The sequence below is a fragment of the Melanaphis sacchari genome, unplaced genomic scaffold, assembly GCF_002803265.2.
Source record: "Melanaphis sacchari strain LSU unplaced genomic scaffold, SCAv2.0 Contig23_pilon_pilon, whole genome shotgun sequence".
Classification (NCBI taxonomy): Eukaryota; Metazoa; Arthropoda; class Insecta; order Hemiptera; family Aphididae; genus Melanaphis; species Melanaphis sacchari.
Window position 1 is genome coordinate 1,721,726 of NW_020271114.1, and position 12,091 is coordinate 1,733,816.

Consider the following 12,091-nt stretch of genomic DNA (forward strand, 5'->3'; position numbering starts at 1 on the left):
ATAATAATTAAAATTACAAAATTAGTATTTAATAATTTTAGTCACTGATTATAAAATTTTGGATTTTAGAATGTACAATTTAATTTTAGTGCGGGCCGCACAAAATTTGTTGAAGAGCCGCATAGTGGGGGCCGCTGATCTATACTTATTACGGGTTGGTTTTTTAACAATTATTGTTCTATGTTTTTATTAAATGACCGCGTAAGTACGTTATATAAGTTAAATTACAGCATTACACATACATTCATGTTTAAAATTGTATAGCCCTTTAGTGACAGATTTGAGCATCTCAACATAACAACTAAACAGACACATTATTTATTTATTTTATTTAAAAGAATACACTTTGACTACTCAATCATTATTTATTAGCGTTAACATTAATTACATTAGATATTTAAACACATCATTATTACGTGCAATGTGGCATATGCATATATTAATAAAAATAACAGTATACAATACAGACGATATTTTTCTAATTTGATATAAATCTAGTTTAGCAGCCTCTCTAGGTCTCAATTTGCTGATTTTTTTTATAGAAATCTATAACATGATAAAAACGATAGCAAAAAAAAAAAAAATTGTAGAAATTATTGGTTTTTGAGTTAGGTTTAAACAAATATCATTTTATCAAAAAAACATTGAAAAAAATCGAATTTCAAAATATTTTCATTTTTTAAAACTTATATGTAAATCTGGGAATTGTATGTAAATACATATTTTTACTAAAACATGATAAATTAATTATTGCAAATGATAAATTCATTTCATTTGATTTACAATGAAATAAGACATATTTTATTTTATTTATTTTTACATAATTTATTAAATTTCAACTTCTTTTTTTACATATTTGGTAAATTTTGATAATTTTGGTGGTTTTAGTAGTATTATATATTTATGTTTCGTTAATAGTACTCGTAAAAATTTTAAATGTATGATGCATAGGTTTAAGTATATGAAAGTATCAGTTAAATATTAATAATTTGATTTTGGTTTATCTGTTTCTGTTCGATAACTGTACCTTAATGATCTTTGTCAATTCTTTGATTATATTTTATGTTCATCATTCAGCAATTATTTGAAAAAAATCTATATTTACGAATTTACAACCATGTTAGTACTTGTATTTGCGTGGTTGTGAAAATATCTGTGATGTGGAACGCTATTTTAGTAGGTATAAGTCAGTGTTAAGAGAACGTCGCATCCGCAAGTGTTGTCTCTGTCTTATACACGTACAACATGGTAAATTTTCATTTACCAGTTTTAATAGTGAGCTTTTAGTTTGATATTAGAGTGAATTGATCTATTATAAAACTTTTAGGTAAGAACATTATCTGTGTTCTCTCGATAGTTTTTTACGATAATTTAATTTTTAAGTGAGTTATGAGTATAAAAAATATAAATGTTTGAAAATGCTCATAATTCACTTCAAAATTAAAATATTTTAAAAAATCAACGAGAGAACACAGATAATGTTCTTATATAAAAGTTTGATAATAGATCAATTCACTCTAATATCAAAACTAAAAGCACACTATTGAAACTAGTTATATAGCGAAAATTTACCATATCGTAGGTATGACGAAGAGAACACAATGTGCGGGTGCGATGCCTTCTTATAAGACAAATTAATTGTACTTTAATTTAACACCATATTTTTGAACTTTTTTTATTTCATATGTATTATTTTTAACCACATATTATATTTTTTAAATTAAATTAATTAGAAATTAAAAACGATGAATTATATTAGGTATTCAAAATTATTTAGAATTGTATTTTAATTAAACACGTTGACATATTTTAAAATTTTTCTTTTCACATATTTTTATTTTATATTACATATATTATTTTGGCCATTTTAAATATATATATATATATATATATATATAAAAGTACATGTTTTTGGATTTTTATTAAGTACGCATAAATTCCAGCCCTACTTATATGTATCTATTGACTATGATTGGTAGATCATGAAATCAATACATTCTAAAAATAATGGAGTAAAAAAGTACGAAAATTAATTTTGTAGAAGTTTTTCCGAAAATATAATAGGTAGGTATCATGTATTATATAATGGTAATAATGCTTAGGATTAAGCAAAAAAGGTTAATTTTTGGGCATTGATTCTTTGTTTAAATACTTTTGGCTAAAACAAACATGAAATTTAATTTTACCTATCTGATGTGTGTATACTGTATTATTTGATAATATATTTTACAAGCCAGTAAATATTTACGGTTTTTTTTAAATCTTCGGTATGAACAATTCATTATTATTGCTCATCTCTAAATTCGACCCTGACCAGTGCGATGGCTTGACTTCAGTAATCAATACGGTGTATGGTGTATCATAAAGATATGATAATTTTACATTCAAATTTAAAAATACATTTGAATGTGTCAGATCGTTGTGATATACTCTATGTAATATAGATAGTTCACGGTTTTATGCGTTCACACGTCACAGTTTCGCGCTTAACTAAATTTAATATTGATGACTAATTTTATTTATTATTAATCATTATTATTCAAACTTTTCTACAACGAAAACACGGTACATCATGTTATGATACAACAGTACGTCACATGTACAGACAGATAGCGCTAAGCCATCCGACGTCTCGTCGCCGCCCACTGTCCGCGAGACGATCATCTGTTCGTGATTACTTATCTGACGCAAAATTTAGCCTTTTGTGTGTTGTCGTTCCCCGATAGTTATTGGGTATTGCAGTGCGCAGTCCGACGATTTTTCTTCGCTGCAAACACACGAACAACGAATAAACAATAAAAGCATACAAGATCCTCTCCAATCGGGGTTATTTTATTGTTTCCGAGTCATGAATGTTTCACCGTCTACCCCTAACTTATCGTGGCGAGGATCTACGTCGAAATTCTGGCGTTAATCTAGCAATTATAAAATACAGTCATGCAATCATGACGTCCGAGTGAGTAGAAAATCGTTCCGTTTGTGTTCTGTCGGGCATTGCAAACCGATTGGAAATTTATTTCAACCCGATGATAGCGGCACTAGACGTCGCGGTTTTCTTTTTAAGGTCAACCGGTTGTTGAAACAATTGATTAGTTTCGGTCCAACACTATTGATCTTAAAAGAAATCCGCATGATCTGACAAATTTACTGTAGCTCTGGGTATCATACCTGATTTTGCATGATCTTTTGCACCTGTTGGCACTTGACATTGATTTAGTTTTGTAGGGATTCTTTGTTTTTATTGAATTCATGAAGCAATAAAGCTCAAGGTTATTTCCTGCTTTTGTTACAGGATCCAGTTTGTACGTGGAAAAATTAAATTGCATGTAAGTTATTGAATCATATTAAGGTACCTTCTTAAATAATTAGTTTTTGTTATCAATTTTAGAGATGAGTTTAGTGAAATACAATTTTTATGGATGCATTGACGCCTGACATTAGGATATCAAAGTCTAGTCGGAGTTTTTCTCCTTCACAAAATCCAATGCCTAAAATGGCTAATAAACCGTGGAATGCTGCTACGTATGTATACAATTTTAAGAAATATAAACTAATTAAATTTATCTCAAAATACACAATTTTGTAACTTAATTGCTTGTTGTCATTATCAATTGGTTCTACATATTTTTCTAAACATAAACAAACAAAATTGTATTTTGCTAAAAAATTCTAAGTCGTATACTACTCTTACTAAAAAAAATTAAACAAGTGATAAAATAATAATTTTAGATACTTATAATAATAATGAAAGACTAGATAGTCTTAAAATAGTTAAATTTAAATTATAGATAACTAATTTATCTAATACTTAATATTACATAAAACACTTCAGCCGCCTTTTTTATTAATGAAACAATTTCTTATCTGTTTGTTATTCAATAAAAATTCCATTGATGTGTTAATTATTATCCAGTAACTTTGATCCCATGTTATCTTCTGCAATAGTTTTTTTTAGATTACTATTCACATTATTTACCTACTGTTAGTCAGTTATAAATGTCTAGTGTTATTTCAATCATTGAACTGAATCTGTTAAGTGATTTTTTCATGATCAATAGTTTTGCACAAATAAATATTACTTATAAATTAGAGTAAAATATGATAATTACAATTTTAAATGGAGCCTTAATATTCATTAAATTACCTTGGTTAAAATTAATATGTTAATTTAATTGTAACTGTTAAAAGTCTACAGAGTGAATGATATATAATATTGAAATTAATTAATTTAAAGTTATTTATTTATTGTTTTAAAATTATTCTATGTCAAATTTACATGAACTATGAACCTAACCATAAACAAGATCTAGTTATTTATTTTATTGAACAATAATAAATTAGTATTAACTTTTTATATTGTACATGATATATTAATAATTACATTATAAAGATAAATTAAAAACAGTTATTTAAGTCTATTTTTGAATTATAAAAATATATTAAATATTTTTCTGTTTTGTTTTCTGAAAATTCAAAACTAATTTTGCTAAACTTTATATACTATTAAGTATATATTTATTTAATACTATACTATACTATTAATATACTATTATATTATATTATGCTATTAATTGTGGCTGATCATAAAAACTTTGCAGGCTTATAGTTTTCTAATAAATTGTTATTTTCATTTTTTATAAAGTATCTTAACTATAAAGTTCCTATAATTTTCAATATATCAATATATTTTACCATCATATATTATATACTTTTATAATCCCAGAAAAAATGTTAGTATATATTTATAAGTGTAACCACAACTCTTTAATTAGTTTTTCGGCTGATGAAATTGCTATGAGTCGATGTAAATCACCTGTTGGGTCATCGGGAAGTATTCGAGTGGTCCGTCATGAAAGGGGAGGATCTGCAGATACTGGACTTATTAGACCTGATAATTTATCAAGTTATGCATCCAGTGAAGAACCCAACCCATCTGGCAACAATGAAGATGATGGTGTATGTAAAATAGACTAATACTACTATTAGCTTTTTATTATAGAATTAAAAGAATAACATTTTTATATTTATAGGATTTATTTTATTCATATGGTGGATACAATGGTGCTGAACTTGCTGATGATTCTGATGGTACAAAGACTAGAGCAGCCATGGATCATGTCCGATCGAAAATCGTGCGTACTAAAGATTTGATTCGAAGTGAACAAACTGCAAGAGATGGTATAAAACTATAAAGATGATTAATTACTGTTGATAAATTTATATTTGAACAGTTCTTTAAAGTTCAAAAGTTATAATAAAAAAAAAAAATATATTGTTTTACCTTAAGTATTTAGAAAATAATAGTATATTTGTGTTATAATAATGACTAATAATATTTTAAATATATTTGCTTGCAGATAATGTTAATGAATATTTAAAATTAGCATCAAATGCAGATAAACAACAACTGGCTCGAATTAAATCAATATTTGAAAAAAAAAATCAAAAATCTGCTGTTGGTATATCACAATTACAAAAAAAGCTTGAAGGTTATAATAAACGATTAAAAGACTTAGAAACACATGGGCTCACAACATCACATCATTTAAAACAACCAAAAGAAATGTTAAGAGATGTTGGACATGGTCTAAGGTAAATATTTTAAATAGGCACTGTATATAATTTATAATAATATATTTATTTTTCTAGACATGTTGGTGGTAATATAAGAGATGGAATTTCTGGTTTATCTGGGTAAATATATATGTTTTTATTTAAATAATTTAAGTTTTTTAATGTTTTTTTTTTTTTTATTTAAGTTTTAATAATTTTATAATTTTTATATCAAATAGGTAAGTGGGAATCCACTTTTTTTTTAGCATGTGGAGACCTTACTATTCCAATATATGATCATGATTTAAGCTAGAATACAAAACTGTAATAATAATAAAATATTTATTTTAAACACACATATTATATGGTTTAATTGTTAGTGTTTTTATTGAAAAAATAATTGGCTTAAAAATTCTTAGATAAATTACTAGTATATATAATATTAAAATATTATATTTTAAATTTCATTATTTTGAAATTTGTATGTGTTATTTTAATCCATAATCTAACATTACCATTTATTCATAGTATTATTCTTCAATAGAAATTCATAAAAGACAAAGTAATTTAGGATCTTAGCAATAAATAAATTCTTTATATTATTTTAAAAAAATATTGCCAATCAATTATCAGAATACACATAATTGTTAATAATCTATAATTAATTTAAAATATACATTTTATTATTGATGTATATATTGATCGCCATAATTTACTATGGTTACTTATCGTGACATATGTATGGATTAAAAATTAATTAAAGTATTATTTTTTTTATTAAGGTCTGTAGATTAATTAAACATAAAAAGGACATTGAAATACCAAGATAATCAACATATTTTATCTATAATTTATTTATTGAAAAAAAATTATCTTTATTGATGATGCTATAGAATTAAAATTATTCTATTGCATTAAAATTTTAGTTATGTTAAAGAATTGAGATGTAAACATTTAAATTATTTTTTACAAGAAGTATTTTTTTAATTTAGACAATTATTAAAATATTGTTTTATTTTAAATAAATAATATTTTGTACATATGATACATTTTAAATTAATGATAATGATATGTATATTCTGTATGATAAACTTTAATAAATATTTAAATTTTTATTTTAGTGTTATGACTTGTACATATTTTATTAGTTTTAAGTTTAAATTGAATATAAATGAAAACAATTGTCATTGTCAAAATATAACATAAAATTAAACATAATTATTCAAAACAATGTAGATATATTTTTAAAATATATTATATGTCAGTTGTAAAATAGTATCCTACAAATCTTAATTTTTTTACTGGAGCTTAAATGATTTCATTCAATTAAAATATAATTACCTATTATAAAATTCAAACTTTATAAGAAATTACAAAGCTATTGTATGCATAAAATATTTTTTAATTATTTATAGTTTTTATTATGACATTTTTTACAAATATCAATATTGGTATATTGTACAGTTTTAGGTAAAAGAGTTGTACAAAATAATAAAATATTTTTGATATAATAATGATAATTACTTATTTTGGTCTTTAAGCAGCTAATTAATTTTAAATTATTATAAAATATCTTTGGTTTTAATATTTTTTTATATTCATGATTTAGATCAGTTATGTCAAAACCACGAGAATTTGCTCATCTAATTCGTAATAAGTTTGGTAGTGCTGACAATATCAATTCAATATCAAGTAAATATTATATTTTTATTTTATACAATTCTTGATTGCGAGAATATTAAGTTTTAAATTATTCAACGAAGGATCAAGTGAAGCTGATCTAACTGAAGATAATAGTGATAAACAGAGTGGTCGTAACCATCATGGTAGTGCTACTTTGCCTGGCGGTGTTGGACTTCATGCATCAACTGCCGGTGCTGCTACATCACGTAGTGAAGACGGTGCTTCAGAGTGCAGGTAATAATCTTTATTTTTAATGTTCACTGATTTAGATCATGAGTAAAATAAATAAATTTTTAAATATTGGCTCTTTTTTAAAAATGTCGGATTTGTATTGATTGTTTACCAAATTATTGGTTATGAGCTTATAAATATAATATTTTATTACCATCATTTACTGTTTTCTAGTTCTGTGACAAGTGAATCAATTCCACCAAGAACAGGTCCTGGGGCGCCTCCACCTCCTGCATCTGCAACCACTTCTTTGGAACCAGTTTGGGCTGAATTAGATCATTTACGTTCAAAAATGGATCACATCAAACAGTTAGTATCCAAAGATATTGCATCCTTAAACCATTCCCTTCAGGAAGAACGCTTTCGTACTGAGCGGCTTGAAGAGCAAATAAATGATCTTACTGAGTTACATCAAAACGAAGTGGAAAATCTTAAACAAACTATCACTGATATGGAAGAAAAAGTGCAATACCAGAGTGAAGAAAGACTTCGTGATATTCATGAAATGCTTGAAGCATGTCAAACAAAAATGTCTAAAATGGAACATCAACAAGCACAACATCAACAATATGTCACATTAGAAGGATTAGACAATTCTAATGCTCGTGCATTAGTAGTAAAATTAATAAATGTGTTACTCACTGTACTTCAAGTAGTGTTACTCCTAGTTGCCACATTTGCTGGCATTTTGATGCCATTTTTAAGGACGCGTTTAAGAATTATTACTACCACTGCAGTTGTTGCTGGATTATTCATTGCAGTAAAACAATGGCCAGATAGTGTTAGCTTGAGTGATTACCTCATTAAACATGGCAAACAAGCCTTGTTATCCGTTAAATAGTTTCCTTTTTATTTTTTTTTCACAATGATATGTACATTTGTGTAAACTGTTGTGATAATTTTTTCAATTTAAGGCCAATTACCATGACAATTTATAAAATAATATTGTGACAGTATTAGAGAGAAAAACAATAATGAGCATATCATCTGTACATTGTAATATTATTCTTTATAATCTAATAGACAGTATAAATAGTATTTAACTTACTCTATCCTTCTCAACCTGCCATGACTATTGTTGTTATTAAAACCATATTTTAAATTAAATTAATTTTTTTTTCATATATATATATATATATTTAAAATATATTATTTTACTTGTTTTATAATTGATTGGATATGAGGGTTCAATGACACCCATGGTGATAGTGAAGACAACGAAACGGTAGCACTGAAATTTACTGTAAGTCATAATGATAATTTTTTATTATAGCATATTTTTTTATTTACTTTTATATCTATTACATGTAATAATATTTTGCTTGATCCTCCTCCCTTTCCCCACGAATTGATGTAGCTTAGGAAGTCTTGTGATTTGTATTATTATTGATATTTGTGTATATAAAATAAACCATGTATAATAATTATTTATATTTTATATTATATAGAATGTCTATGCCTTTTGCGATTTAAATTTTAGTCATTTTTACTGTGTAACAAATAGTATTACAGCTTATAAATAAGTTATAATCTATACATTTTTTCAATATTTTTCAAACTTAATATTGAAATATTTAAGTAGTCACTGCTTTTCTGTATTTAATTTTAAGTCATAATTTGACTTTATAATATGTTAAAATTTGATAAGCCATTCTTAAAAATTTGTTTTTATTTTTTTATTTTAAAATTTAATTTATTTTTTGTGTATCTAAAATATAGTCATAGTCTTTTATTTCCATGGACCAGCTTACAGAAATAAGTTTAAAAGTTTTTACTAAAGTATAAAATCTTCTAAAATTATATGCAGTAGAATCTTGACAATTCGATACATATGGTGACCATTAATACTGCAAGAAAATCGTAAAAATACTTTCAACAAACTAAATTACATCAAATAATTACAAATGCCAGGTTACTGAATAATGACATAATTCTACTGTATTTTACCTTTCGTTCAAATTTGTTAAAATTTCTTTTATTGTTTCAATATTTTTCTTTATATAAATTGTATTATAATAGTATAGGTACACTTAATATGATTTAATGTATTTTTGAATTTCATAATATGATTGAAAGATATTAGTTGATTTATTACTTCCATGCAATGTGTTTTGTGAGTATTTCTAAAAGTTCAACTACTGCATTTGTACAAATCATATCGCACATTTAAAGTTACCCTATAATATTGTATTATTTACATATTACATGTTCTATATTTTTTGCTCATTTATCATATTATCCCCGTCCAATGCTTCTGTAAGTCTGAGATAGTATGTTTAGATTTGAGATAGCAACATTAATTTCTGTACTCTTGACAATATCTAGTGTTCTTCTGTATTGACTTGAAATTTTTTCATTGCTGGCAAGTTCCTGTTTTTTTTTTTTTTATTAAGTTAAATTATTGACTTTTTGAGTTAACATTAACATAATGTAATATAAATGTGATATTACCCAATGAAAATTTGTTGTTAAATCCATTTAATATTTTTGGTTCAATTTTCAATGTTAATTTTATATGTAAACTAATGTTACTTGAAATTATTATTGTATGATCTGATTACTAAATGTCTAACTGATATATATATTAAACATTTTCAGTTTTAAAAGTTGATTTTTTGACCAAGTTTTTACCATTTATTGTATATTTTTCTAAATATTATGTTCCTAACGACTCATAAACCTATAAGCATATTATAATATTTTCATGTACATTTCAGTGCGATGTAAGTTTTATTCTTTAGTTACTTTCTTATTTTTATAATTTATTTGTATGATTATTATGGTATGTAAAAATCAAACAATGTAAATTATTATTATTTGTGGGCTACAATATACAAACTTAATACATATTAAAATAAATTGTATAGTGTCCAAATTTAAATAGATTTTGGAACTTTTGAATAATCATTTTAAACTAATAATTTATTAGGTATTTACCTACTTATTAGTTATAACAAGTGTAGTTTCATGAATTTTAAAATTTATAATATAATATTGAATTACACTTTTAATTAATGTAATATTTTAATAATTAATTTAATGTTTAATGTTGCTTGTATTATACATTGTATGTGAAATTTATGTTATTCACTTACAAGGATAGAGCTGATAGAGGTTATATGCGTCATACCCATTACAATTTATTGATTTTATTAGATAGGTAGGTATTAGGAAAGTACTCGAAAAAATTTATCAAGTAAACAGAAATTAACTATTAGACTGTCATTAATCATTATATTATTGTAATTTGTAATGTAAATGCGTTTTAATTATTAGGTATATTATGTTACCCATAGGATATTATATTATAGATTACCTACTTACCTTTATTATAATTTATAATAGTCGGTTATTTATATAGTGATAGGCTTATGAGCGCTGCGTAATACACTAATAATCGATGCGAATGATACGATGAAAACATATCTCCTATTGATATGATGTGTTAATAATTATAATACTTAGTATTTATGACTTACCCACAACTCACAACAATTTATTTTTTTGATAAAGTGTTTTATATTTTGAATAAATTATAAACTTTTTTGCTCATTTCGTTTTAAATCAGGCATATTAAATCCATATTGACATAATATTATTAATATACGCATCCAGTGGCGGGTTGAAGGGCTCAATTTTAACACAGCTGCAACTTTTCAAAAGGGGTGGTAAAAAATAAATACCTTAGATACATATCTAGTACTTACCTACGTAGAAAGTATAATATCATTTTTATATAGATAATACGAGTAAATTTGGAAACCACGTGGGGGTGGAGCGATGGAAAAGAGTCTTACGAATTTGTGAGATTTGATATTTGGAGGTATAGTGGTGGTAAATAGTAAATATGAAAAATTACGTCATTTAAAATTCAAGTCCAGTCCGTCATTATACGCGTTAGTTGCTGATTTTTTCGAGATGTCGGAAATCGCCGGACTCGGGATTAAAAATTATTTAAAGTTTTTAAGTAGGTAAGTACTATATCTCTGCAGATCATTGGATCTTTAAATCTTGTTTAAACTCGCTATAAGCCTATGCATATAAATAAATTATATAATTTAGACACATATCTAATGCCCTCCCCTCGGATAGTAAAAATCAATTCGTGCTTCCAATATACAGGCATCAATATTACCAGTTGAAGTTATTCATAATACGTAGTTTCAATAAGATAGTGCATCCAACAGCCATAATTATTATTATGCATGTTTTTAAAATATTTAATATTGATAATTATTAAACTAAATACCTACCTATTTTATTTATTAAGTGTGCATGTTAAACTTTTCTACAGTTCATAGGTTATTGGGTTAGAAGTTTTATAACTAATAAGTAGGTTACAATAGCTATGTTCAGCGTGTAATTTACATTTTTGAAAAACATAATCAATTAATTAGAATCAATACCAAATGTAATATTATGTAATTCTATCCAATACATTTTTCTATAATAATAATTTTTCGTTGCCCGTGAGACTTCGTAATAGGTATATGGAAGTTTCGTTGTACTTCATTCGTCATAACTACATTCTACATGTCACCGTCACGTAGCTAATATAAAGGAGCTCAATAGGTGGATAAGTATTTTATTTGATGTAATGTAATTATATTTATGTTTGCCAATA

At 25.3% G+C, this 12,091-nt stretch overlaps 1 protein-coding gene across 2 annotated transcripts; it reads left to right on the top strand.

Annotated features, from left to right (window-relative positions):
• Positions 1 to 2,686: 2,686 nt before the first annotated feature.
• LOC112594692 (transmembrane and coiled-coil domains protein 2) lies at positions 2,687 to 8,436 on the top strand. Of its 2 annotated transcripts, XM_025339638.1 has the most exons (10): positions 2,687 to 2,956; positions 3,293 to 3,326; positions 3,389 to 3,522; positions 4,773 to 4,956; positions 5,031 to 5,178; positions 5,358 to 5,592; positions 5,650 to 5,694; positions 7,163 to 7,245; positions 7,317 to 7,470; positions 7,642 to 8,308. In XM_025339638.1, the coding sequence occupies exons 3-10, from the start codon at positions 3,416 to 3,418 to the stop codon at positions 8,306 to 8,308; spliced, it is 1,623 nt and encodes a 540-aa protein (XP_025195423.1). In that variant the 5' UTR covers positions 2,687 to 2,956; positions 3,293 to 3,326; positions 3,389 to 3,415. The 2 variants fall into 2 exon arrangements, with proteins under 2 accessions (XP_025195423.1, XP_025195424.1); XM_025339639.1 differs by lacking the exons at positions 2,687 to 2,956; positions 3,293 to 3,326 and having other exon boundaries at positions 3,416 to 3,522; positions 7,642 to 8,436.
• Positions 8,437 to 12,091: the final 3,655 nt, after the last annotated feature.

Excerpts from the sequence above, each read along its gene's own strand:
- LOC112594692 (XM_025339638.1), top strand. The coding sequence starts at position 3,416 with ATGGATGCATTGACGCCTGACATTAGGATATCAAAGTCTAGTCGGAGT. Across the intron at positions 3,523-4,772 it reads AAACCGTGGAATGCTGCTAC|TTTTTCGGCTGATGAAATTG; the intron begins GTATGTATACAA and ends CTCTTTAATTAG. Across the intron at positions 5,695-7,162 it reads GGAATTTCTGGTTTATCTGG|ATCAGTTATGTCAAAACCAC; the intron begins GTAAATATATAT and ends TTCATGATTTAG.